Source organism: Glycine max, chromosome 20, assembly GCF_000004515.6.
Source record: "Glycine max cultivar Williams 82 chromosome 20, Glycine_max_v4.0, whole genome shotgun sequence".
In the NCBI taxonomy this organism is placed as follows: Eukaryota; Viridiplantae; Streptophyta; class Magnoliopsida; order Fabales; family Fabaceae; genus Glycine; species Glycine max.
This window is the reverse complement of record NC_038256.2, coordinates 2,380,801-2,393,202: the sequence shown is the minus strand read 5'-3', so window position 1 is coordinate 2,393,202 and position 12,402 is coordinate 2,380,801. Positions and strand designations below refer to the sequence as shown.

Genomic DNA, 12,402 nt, shown 5'->3' with positions numbered 1-12,402 from the left:
AGTACATCATACATCTCTTTGGCTTTTTAGGCCTGCCAGGCCCTAACAAGGGTTTTAGCCACTCATGGCCATTAAGGGCTTTACAATGAGAGGGGTGAAAGAAAGATGATAAAAAGAGAGAAGAGAGTAAGAATTCTCAGGCTTTAGGTAGTAATGAGAATGCTCTAAGACTTGGTGTGTGTTTTCTCCTTGGCTTGACTTCCTTTTTATAGCTGCTGGAGTGGACTGGGCCTAATACCAAATTATATATTTTATATCTTTTGGATTTGTTTTGCTTTTAATCCATCCTTTTCGTATCTCATATTTGGCAGTTATCAAAATCAAATCCACCTGATGCCAAAAGATCTTCCTTATTTATATTCTTGATAACTTTTGGATTTGTTTTGCTTTTAATCCATCCTTTTCATATCTGCAAGCCATAAATAAGAAAAATATCAATTCTTATCATTTAATCCAAAAATAACTGCTAAATAAATATTTTCAATATATTTTTATTATAAAAATAACTCATATTTAGCAATTATCACTGCGCGCTAGGCGAGCACATCTCTGACTGATCCTCTTCTAGGATTTCCCAACCCGCTAAGTGAGTTGTATGCCTCGCTTAGTAGATGCCACTCGCTGAGCAGATTTTCCTCCCTGAGCGGGTCATCAGCTACTTGAACCTTCTCTTCTTTGGCCTAAAACTGAGTTGGATTCAACATTAATTCATAGAATTGGAGTATGTACTCTATAAAATCACACTAAGCAGAAAAATATGTACAATTCCTACAAAAAGAACCATAATTTGGAGGTAAAGATCTATTTCCATGCAAATATTCAACATAAAACTAACTCCTAAATAACGACTAACAATAATCTACTTATGCACATCAATTATCAAACTCCCCCAAATTTAAAGCTTTGCTTGTCCTCAAGCAAAAGAAACCAACTATGCTAAGTTAGGTTAATGGCCTGTTCAGAATGTATCAACTACAGTAACTAAGATAATTGCACATTATCAATCAATATCTCCCCCAAATTAGCATTTGTCACATTTCAAGATAGAAGCATGTGCAATTGAGCTAAAGAGATAAAATCAGTTAGCAAGCATGACAAGCATCAAGGAAGATTGACTAAGCTTTTTTCCTCACAAACCAGTGTTTCTCTTAAGCACATAAGTGTTTCAGGAAAAAGTCAATTCATCCAAACAACTAGTAGTCAATTCCCAATTTTTCACTCCATCTCATTCCAGACAATCATATATACACAATGTGGATCCTAAGGACTTTATTAAGCTTGTAACATAGCCGGGTTAGCAAAGAAGTCATGGTTTTTCGTGGATGCAAAGCATGGGTTTTAGGAGAGCATTCACATATTCCCTATTTTATTGCTATCATAATTTCTTTGCTACATCCTTTTGTTATTTTCTTTGATTATCCTACTTACCCTACTAACATCACATAATATTCTATTCAATACCATTTCTTCTGGTTTCTATTTCTCATTTAGAGGGTTTTTTTTATTAACACAATGGAACAACAATGGCATTGTGCCACTTTTTGCAATTTACATTGACTGTGTGATGCTGTTACAATCCCCGCACATAGATAGTTCCAGGCACTCCCCCAATCTTGAACCAAATATCTTTTCTAGGATGATGCTCTCCTATAACCTAAGACAAGGTGCAAGGCAATCATTTCATTCAGTTAGGGTTCAAAAATAAATTCAGTTATGTTAGGCTAAAAAATGTGCAAGGGGTTCCTTCATTTGCTGATATAGGATGGATATTTGGCTTAGTAGCTAAAAAGAAAAAAAAAATCACAACATGGCCTTGATCATTTCCAAATCATGCATCTATTCAGCATTCAGAGATTCATGCAAAATCAGCAATTTAGAGTCATTCGTTCTCTCACAATTAAGGTTCACACAACTTATCGGTTTACAAGCAATTAGTCTACTACTCCATAATTTCTTGTCATGCAAGCTAACTGTTTCACTCATGCGTAACATTTTCACACTCTATCAATCAAAGTAGCGCACACTCACTTGAAGTCGGAAATTTTTTGAAAACAAATATCACAGTGCAATTTTCCCAGAACATGAAATTGATTCAAACCACAAACCTCACAAAAAAAAGAATTTCGTGAATCGATTAGATCAAAATGTCTATCATGCATCACCACTATCAGAATTATAAAACTAACCAAGTGTTGAATCATAAATTACTGCAAAACCATAATAAAGTAAAATGTCTATAATGCTGAAGAAATAAATAAAGTCCTTATCCTGTCACTCAATCATGGGTGGGCCATGGGTACCAAGCTCCCTGCGCTGCAGTGACATCAGCAACATAATCTGTATCCATCTTAGCATCAGCGACACCTGCATCAGCATCATCTGCCTCATCAGCTGGCTCCTGAGCCATCCCAACACATGCATCAACTCCATTAGCTAGGCTGTAAGCCTCAGGAGCCTTACGCCTCCAATAAGGGAACTCTGGACTCCAGGCCATGCCACCTGCTCCAGGAAGTCATGCAGGGAAATGATACGGTGCTGTTGGGAAAGGTGATGGATGCTCTGGATCTTTAGGCACTACCCATGATAAATACTCTGCAACATAGGCACGAGCAGGTCTGGTAGAGTGGAGGAGAAGGAAGGCGTCGCTGGCCTGGGAGATGGAGGAGCAACGGGAGGTGCCTCAACTGGAGCCTTAGCCTTAGCTTTGCGGGACCCAAGGAAAGTGATAGATGGATCAGCGGGGTTGAGGGACTCAAAGGTGAGAGAATCAGAGATGACCCCCCGGGCTTCATTTAGAGCAGTGATCAGAGCCGAAAAGCCCAACCTTGATAGTTGGATTGGGCTATCTAAGAAATTTGATAAGATATCATGGCTCCAACATCTATGTTCATCTTCATCATAAGGCCATAGACCAAACGGGCTCAATCCATGTTAAGGTCTGAGGTATAGGAGGTGGGGGCTAGGTTGGAGTAAGATATGACACTCTAGGTCTGAGCCAAGGTAGTTAGGTCCTTTCTCAGCAACTTGCAGGGGGCTCCTTCCGCATTTAGCATAAATCCCCGCCCTGGAATGCATAGCTTGGCCGCTATGGCCTGGTGGTCGGGGTAGGTATGGCAGTAGCGAGAGTACTCTGAGAAACGCTACCTCGCCTCAAGAACCACCGGTGTCTCCAGGAAGGAATTGAGAGTGGTGGCATCAAATTGAGTCAGCTTCCCCCTGACCTTACGTTGCCTAGGGGTGAGGTGCTTAGGGTCATAAAAGTTGGAGTAAAATTCTTTGACTAGCACCACATCGACATGATTCTCCATCTTACGAGTGAGATGACAATGCTAGTGGTGGCGCTCCACCTCGTGCAAGAACTCATTATAGTGTGAGTAAGCTAACTCAATATTCCTCTTCGGTAAGATGTTCCGGAGATGAACGTTGGTCTGGTACCGGTCCCATGCCTCCTTCGACACAAAACGTGAGGAGTCATAGGATTCTTGAGGCCGAGAGGAAGAAGCACGCTTCTTCTTGGATGCCATCTACAAAAAAACACAAAAAAACAAAATCAACACCAGATTATCAAAGCATGAAAAAGATTATAGAAAAATGCAAGTAACAAAAGGGGGGCGCTAAGTCGCGAAGGATGCACTTAATGCCAATACACAAGAAGAATGAGGGCACTACGCCACGAGGTTCATGCTTAGTGTCAATAGACAAAAGGAATGAAGGCGTTAAGCCACAAGGGTCGCGCTTAGTTCCAATGCACAAAAGGGATGAAGGTGCTAAGCCGCGAATGTTGCGCTTAGCACCCTATGGAATCAAGAGAAGAGGTGGCTTAGCGCCACTAGGGCGCTAAGCCTAATTCAAGATAGAGCGGTAATTGGGCTGAGTGAGCATGGCACGCTAAGCCCAAATAGGAAATAAGGGAGAAATTGGGCTTAACACAGAAGTCAAGCTTAGCCTAGGAGCAACCAGAGAAGGATTTAGGCTTAGCGTAGAGGCACGCTAACCCCAGGAGTGAAAGGGTGATTGGCTGAGCACGTGGCGCACACTAAGCCTGACACAACTGGTAGCATTGAACACAACAAGGCTTAGCGCAAATGAGTGCGTTAAGCCTGCGTGGTGGAGCTAAAAAGCATGGTGGGCTTAGCGCCACTTGTGTGCTAAGACAAGGTATGAAACACGAAAAGACATTAGGGCTCTGCGCAACCACGCACGCTAAGCTCAAGCACGAAACACACAGAACCTAGAAATTATAAACACACAGAAAAACCCGCTAAGCACAAGAGTAAGGCTTAACGAGTTCATACAAAAACCCAAAGAATATGAAGAAAATTCATGAACTCGCTAAGCACATGGGTCAGGCTTAGCAAGTTCATCAAAAACCCATAAATTGTTATGAAAATGACATGAACTCGTTAAGCGCATGAGTCCAACTTAGCGAGTTAATCAAAAACCCAAACAAACACAAGAAAAAAAAAGCATGAACTCATAAAATGACTTTTTGTAAGGCTTGAAAGGCACGAGCTTGCTAATCCATGAAGGTAGACTTAGGGGTTCGAAACTAAACCAAAGAATAACAGTCCCTATGAAGAAAACAATAAAACTACAAGGCCTAGGTGAACAGAACAGAAACAAACTAAGTGTAGAACAAAAAATGCAAGAAACACAATGCACAGATGCAACATGAATGCTAAACTCAAGAGAAGCAAAGTATCCTAAGAACGATGCTTACATAGATAGTATGCCACGAAGAGGAAAAAAATGTGGAAACAAAAATGCACGAAGATAAGGTGGTGCAGGAGAGAAAAAAAAAAAGTAAAGGGAGTGGGGAGGAAAAAGTGAAGTGGGCGGAATGGGGAGAGGTTGGGGGTTTAGGGCAGTTTACGAAATAGCCTGCAGTTATTGATTATACGCTTAGCGTGGCCACGCACTAAGCGTGCAGTCTGACAACAGCAATAACATTAAAGTACTATGCACTTAGTGAAGGCATCTTGCTTAGCAACCTGAGGACGAAGTCCTTTGGTCTTCCCCCCCCCCCAACCTTTTTTTTGCTTGCGCTTAGCGCATGTTTGCGCTAAGCTCAGTTTGTGAAATACCCAACTCGAGAAGGTTCTATGCTTAACGCTTGATTGGCAGGCTTGGCGAGTTCTGCAGCTAGGATTGGTTTGTAACTTTCGCTCAGTAAGCACTTCCCCGCTTAGCGAGCATGAGTAATGCGCTTAGCCTTTATAGTTGCACTCAGCGAATTGAATGATAGAAGATGCAGGGACATGGTGTGGCTCAGCGTCCTGCTCACGCTCAGAAACCAGGCTTTGCACGCTCAACACGTGGGTGTCGCTAAGCGTAATTAACAATTGATTTCTTCCAGAGACATTTTTGGGCTTAGCGAAGGTGTCGTGCTAAGCTCAAATAGAATGAATTTCCACGCAAAGGATTTTTTGGGCTCAGCACGAAGGTTGCGCTTAGCTATTAGGATCTATGCTTAGCGCGAAGTTTGGCACTAAGCCTAATAGGGAATATGGTCAGTTAGAGGCATTTTTGGGCTGAGCACTACAAGATGCGCTTAGCAGGAGAGATTGGGCGCTTAGCGATGTTGGTCTTGCTTAGCGCCGCTCCAGATCATAACAAAGGTGCTTAGCGCAAAGACACGCGCTTAGCACGACATGACCAAAACATGGCTACACTCAAAATTCAGTAGTCATCAGACCGCCAGTTCCAGGGCTCTCTGGGTACCATAAGCCAACACTAGACCTAACATTCAAGCATCCATGGAGATATCCAGTAATTTTCAACCTTTATTCTACCTAGAATTTATCTTCTCTACTTTAAGGGCTACTCTATTACTACACCACACTACCTAAAAAAATAACTAACATGAATAGAGAATGAGAAAAAGGTTAGAAAGCTGGGTTACCTCCCAGTAAGTGCTTCTTTAACGTCACTAGATTGACGTAGGACACCCACTAAGGGTCTTGCAGATTGAGAATGGTGGTTATTCTCTCAATGTTGCCACCATGGTACAACTTCAATCTCTGGCCATTCACCACCCAACTTCTCTTCGAATCATCTGAAGAAGGATCCATCAATTCCCCAACTCCATAAGGCTTTACCTCTTTGATGGTGAAGGGGCCAGACCATTTGGACTTGAGTTTGCCCAGAAACAGCCTAAGTTTAGAATTGAAGAGCAGAACTTGTTGTCCTAGTTGAAAACTCTTCTTTAATAGTTTCTTGTCATGGTAGGCCTTCATCTCCTGTTTATATAACTTGGAAGAATCATAGGCATTGAGCCTCATCTCTTTAGCTCTAGGAGTTGTAGTTTCCGCTTCTTAGTGTTGAACAAGTGGTCTCAATAACTTAAGAGGGGGTGAATTAAGTCTTAAAAATTTTCTGACTAACGAGTTTTAATCCCCTTTTAAAAGATATATGATAGATTCAAAATGCGGAAGAAGAATAAGAAATCAATTTTAATAATGTTCTTTTAAATGCACAAGACAAAGTAAACTGCAATAAAATAATCGAGATGAGGGAAGAGAGAATTGCAAACTCGATTTATACTGGTTCGGTCACTTCCCGTGCCTACGTCCAGTCCTCAAGTAACCCACTTGAGATTTTCCACTATCCTTGTAAATCCTTTAAAATCTTTGAACACACCTTGGGATCCCTTACCCTTGTGTTCAAGTTTCTCACACACCAAGAGACAAAAAGTCTCTTGATTACAACTGAGTTTTATAAGAGATGAACAAATTGATTTATCTCCTTTAGAGCAGATGATACAATTTGAAGTTCCTGGAAGAATTTTCAATAATTTGCAAGAGTTTGGCCAAATTTGTTTAGAGAGATTTTGACAATTAAGTTCTCTAAGAATTCTATAATTTTCAAAGTAGGGACACACACGCATATATAAGCTCATTGTGCCTATTCAAAAATAGTTTTAAGAGATGTGTCTTTTCAAATGGTTTTTCTGAAACTTTTTCACTGGTAATCGGTTATAAGATTCTATTAATCGATTACACAATTATATTTTTGAAGAGTTATGATTTTTCAAAAGTTTTTCTGAAATCTCTTCGCTGGTAGTCGATTACATGACTCTTGTAATCGATTACACATATCAAAATTTAAATAATTTTGTGTCATTAGTTCATCAATTCAAAATTTCAAAAAGTCATTATCACAAAATCTCTGGTAATCGATTACATGAACCTGATAATAGATTACCAATTCAAAAAGAAATTTTTTGAACTGATTTTATCCTTAATAAAAGAATTTTGATAGTAAAGATTTTAAGGCCAAAGTATAGCAATCAAATTGAGATTCTTTTAACAAATTGACTAAGTCCTTATCTTAGTTTTTCTTGATCTTGTTTGTTGACTTGATTTGATTTGTGCTCATCAAGTAAAATGTTTTGGTATCATCAAAACCTGCATGATATACATTCACACTCACTAGATAGAACTTCATCAAAATTCAGGAATCTCAGTGTGAATGCAGAGGCTTGAAATGTTGGTGCTCATCAAGTAAAATGTTTTGGTATCATCAAAACATGCATGATATACATTCACAAGATGGAGGCCTTATGCTCCATCTCTACTGGTAGATGACAAGCCTTCCCATAGACCATCTAGAAAGGAGACCGTCCTATGGGAGTCTTGAAAGCGATTTGGTAAACCCTCAAGGCATCATCCAGTTTGGTAGCCCAGTCTTTCCTTGAGGATGCCATAGTCTTCTCTAAAATATTCTTTAATTCCTTGTTGGATACCTCAACCTGACCATTGGTTTGGGGATGATAAGGTGAAGCCACCTTGTGAGTGACATTATAATGCCCCAGTACCTTCTGCAATTGGGCATTGCAGAAGTGTGAACCTCCATCACTTATCAAGACTCATGGAACCCCAAATCGGGCAAATATATTCTTTTTCAAAAAATTTATGACCGTCTTGGCATCATTCTTGGAAGCAGCTACAGCCTCCACCCATTTAAAGACATAATCCACAGCCACCAGTATATATTCACTTCCATAAGATGATGGAAGGGGATCGACAAAGTCAATACCTCAACAGTCAAAAAATTCCACATCGATTATATTCTGAAGGGGCATTGTCCGCGGCCAGCAAGTGTACCGGATCGCACAAATAGTATAAAACGATAAGAACCGAGTATTAAACTCTCGGGGAACTTGTGTTATCTGGCAAACTATTTCGGTAAATAGGTGTCTGGTATGAAAAGATGATTGTGGTTATGAACATGTATGTAAACTATCTATGCAAAAAGAAAGAAAATCACGCGAGAAATATTGTGTAAAAACAAGTAGAGAACGCGTTGGTCTTCCTAATAGGTTCCTGATGCTAAAACGGGTGTTCTCTATCTAACAATGCCCATGTATTCCTATGTTGTCTCCTGGACTGCTAGACCCCGATTCCTCATGATAGCCTAGCCTAATCCTGATCAAGTCTCGTCCGCAGATTCCTTTTGTAAGACTAAACTCAACTAGGACCACATTAAGACACACATACACAACTAAGTTCTTGTACCCCGATTCCTCGTAACAGTACAACAACTTAGCCCCGTACTATCAAGGACTTTAGAATCAGACTAGTTTCCACTGTTGAATGACCCTAACAAAGCATGCATCTACGTGATCAAGGTAAAGGCATACTGGAATGAAAAGCAGATAGCACAGAGAACACACAAAACATCATTACATAGATAGAAATATATTTACATCAGGTACCTACAAGGAAGATCCAACAGAGGATTTAGCTTTCCATAGTTTGGAAACCTCCTTTACAACACAGAGAAAAACAAGATGAAAGATTGCAAAAATACAAGTGGTGAGGATGTCTCCATCCCCTCTAGGATCTCACAATCACTCACAAACTCATCTCAAGCTTTTAGAACAACTTCCGCCTCGAGCTCTCGTCTCTACAGATCTTCACACAGCAAAATTTCTCAGAACTCTTTGGAACTTGGACCTTTCTCTCTCTAGAACTTCCTAAACATGTAAAAGCTTCAAGCCAAGGCAGACTCTTGTGCATGCAGAGGCTTCTCAAGAAAAAATGCCAAACTCCTCTCAAAAAATCTGATTTCAAGCTTAAATAGGTGGGTTGGTTCGTGCTTGCGCGCTTAGTGCAAATCTGAATCGCTTAGCACGCATAAGTGGATTTTGGCTTAGCGCGCTTCTCTCGCTTAGCGGATGAGTTGAAGCGGTGTGCTTGATGACCTGGGGTGGTGCGCTCAGCAAACCTAACAGCTCATCTTCTTCTGGATTCTTCCTTGCGCTTAGCCACTAAGTGTCGCGCTTAGCGAATGCTCGCTAAGCCAGCAGATTGGCTTAGCGAGAAGGTGAAGACAACACTTTTGCCAATTTGCCTAATTAACCTGAAATTGAGAGAAATTGATTATTAAACACACAAAACAAAAGTATAAATTATCTATTACCTATATTTAACATAAAATACTTATAATATTATAAAACAACTATAAATTGGAGAAGTTTGATACAATATACACAAGTTTTATACACAAAAGTTAGTCATTTTCACGGACTAATAGGCATCTCATTTCTGTGGGATATACCATCGGTCCGCTAACATTGGTCATAGTGCAACACATGATCATGCACATCTTTAAAAATTGAGGGCTAGAAGAAACCAGCTCACAGGACGTTTGCAGCTATCTTATCCCCATTGTAATGATCTTCGCAAGGAGAATTATGACATTGCCACAATATACTCCTGGCCTACCTCCTTAACAGATTGTCTGCTTCAATCTTAAACAAATGAGGATTATCCCAAACATAAAAGTGTGCATCATGAAGGAATTTTTTTTTATGCCAATTCAGATCCTTGGGAATGATCCCCGCAACCTTGTAATTAGCAAAATCTGCAAACCATAGTCTCTTATTCACAACTAGTAATGACTCATCAAAGAATTCATCATGGATTTCTAGTTCTTCTCGAGTCATATCTTCATTAATCAACCTTGATAAGTGGCCAGCCACTAAATTCTCTAACCCTTTCTTATCTTTAATCACAAGGTCAAACTCTTGGAGCAAAAGTATCCATCTGATAAGCCTTAGTTTGGACTTTGGAGTCTGCCTTTATGAGAAGGTATTTTATGGCTGCATGATCAGTGAATACAACCACTAAAGTTCCCACCAAATAGGATCTGAATTTTTCTAGAGCATACACGATAGCAAGCAACTTTTTCTCTATGGTGGCATAATTCAGTTGCACACCATTTAGGACTTTACTCGCATAGTATATGGAGTGAAATACTTTCTCCTTCCGTTTCCCCAAAGCAGCACCTACTGCGTAATCACTTGCATCGCACATTAGCTCAAATTCTTTACTCCAACCAGAAGTTGTAATCACTAGAGCTAACACCAATATGTCCTTCAAGGTCTGAAATTCTGCCAAACACTCTTCATCAAATTTAAACACAACATCCTTATTGAGTAAATTACTCGATGGCTTTGCAATCTTGGATAAGTCCTTAATGAAATTCTTGTAGAACCCAGCGTGTCCCAGAAAACTCCTGATGCCTTTTACATTAACTGGTGAGGGAAGCTCTTCAATTACATCAATTTTGGCTTTGTCCACTTCAATGCCTCTAGCAGAAATCTTATGTCCCAACACAATTCCCTCTTGGACCATGAAATGAAATTTCTCCCAATTCTGAACTAAATTTGTCTCCTTGCGCTGCAAGACCAGCTCCAAATTGGTTACACAACAATCGAAAGATGGACCAAACACTAAAAAATCATCCATGAACACTTCAATGCATTTCTCCACCATATTTGTGAATATTGCTAACATACACCTCTAAAACGTGGTTGGAGCATTGCATAGCCCAAATGACATCCTCCTATAAGCAAAGACACAAAAGGGACAAGTAAATGCATTTTTTCTTGGTCCTTGGGATCTACGACAATTTGATTATATCCAAAATATCCATCCAAGAAACAATAGAACGATTGGCCTGCTAACCTCTCGAGCATCTGATCCATGAATGGTAGAGGGAAGTGATCTTTTCTAGTGGCATCATTCAACTTTCGATAATCAATGCACATTCTCTATCCTGTGACAGTTCGGGTGGGAATGAGGTCATTTTTTTCATTTCTTACCATAGTCATTCCACCTTTCTTGGGGACTACTTGCACTATGCTCACCCAAGCACTGTCTGAGATAGGATAGATAAGTCCTGCCTCCAAAAGTTTAAGGACTTCTTTGTGCACCTCTTCATTCATTGAAGGATTAAGCCTTCTTTGTGGTTGTCGCACTGGCTTGTAATCAACTTCCATCATAATTTTATGCATGCAATACGAAGGGCTAATTCCCTTGAGGTCTGAGATATGCCACCCAATGGCTGCCTTGTGCTTTTTGAGAACTTCGACCAGCCTGAACTCTTCATCCGAGGACAAGTCACTGCTAATCACCACTTGCTTTGTGACATTCTCTTCCAAGAACACATATTTTAAGTGGGTTGGCAGGACCTTCAAGTCTACTTTGGGTTTCTTAGCTGTGGTATCCTTTTTTAACTCTTCAAAAGCATATTCCCCCCAAAGGAATTTCCTTCAATCTATCTAAGTCCTCCAAGCAAGCTCTAAGGTCTTTCTCCTCCTCCTTTGTCAGACAATCAATAGCATTTGTTAATGCCCTTTCTAATGGAGAGTGGAAAGTCAGACTTTGCACAACTATGTTGGCCTCTTGCTCAGTTGTCTCCACTTTGAAGAAAGCCTTGTTGTCACTGGGATGCTTGATTGCTTCAAATAAGTTAAAGGTCACCTTTTGGTCATCCACACTCATTTCTAGATTACCATTGCCCATGTCAACTACACACTTAGTTGCAGCATAAATGGGCGGCCTAGAATCAATGGAATGTTAGAATCCTCCTCAATATCCATAATGACAAAATCCACTGGGAATGTAAATTGACATACTTTGACTAGAACATCTTCAACTACACCATAAGACCTCGTGATAGAGCAGTCTGCGAGTTGAAGTGTCATCCTGGTGGAAGCAATCCTTAGATTTCCTATCTACCTGCACATTGAGAGTGGCATCAAATTAATGCTCGCTCCCAAGTCAATGAAAGCTTTTCCAACTGAGCCAGTCCCTATGGAACAAAGAATGGTCACACTTCCAGGATCCTTGAATTTCTGTGGCAAAATTTTTTAAATAACCGCACTGTAGTTCCCTTCCACCACTATGCTTTCATCATTAATGTATTTCCATTTCTTGGTGAGGAGGTCCTTGAAGAATTTGGTGTACAAAGGCATCTTTTGTAGAGCCTCCCCGAAGGGAATTGTGATTTCTAACTTCTTGAATATATCAAGAAATCGAGCAAAGTATCACTCTTTTTCTTTCCTTGAAGGCACGAGAGGAAGATATGGGGCTTCTTTCACCAAAATGGTGG

General features: G+C 40.3%; 1 protein-coding gene across 1 annotated transcript; it reads right to left on the bottom strand.

Annotated features, from left to right (window-relative positions):
• Positions 1–5,951: 5,951 nt before the first annotated feature.
• LOC102663098 (uncharacterized) lies at positions 5,952–6,281 on the bottom strand. Its single transcript, XM_006606573.1, has one exon. It carries the CDS (start codon positions 6,279–6,281, stop codon positions 5,952–5,954), a length of 330 nt encoding a protein of 109 aa, XP_006606636.1.
• Positions 6,282–12,402: the final 6,121 nt, after the last annotated feature.

Bases quoted from the DNA above. Each gene is read 5' to 3' on its own strand.
- LOC102663098 (XM_006606573.1), bottom strand. From the start codon at position 6,281: ATGAGGCTCAATGCCTATGATTCTTCCAAGTTATATAAACAGGAGATG.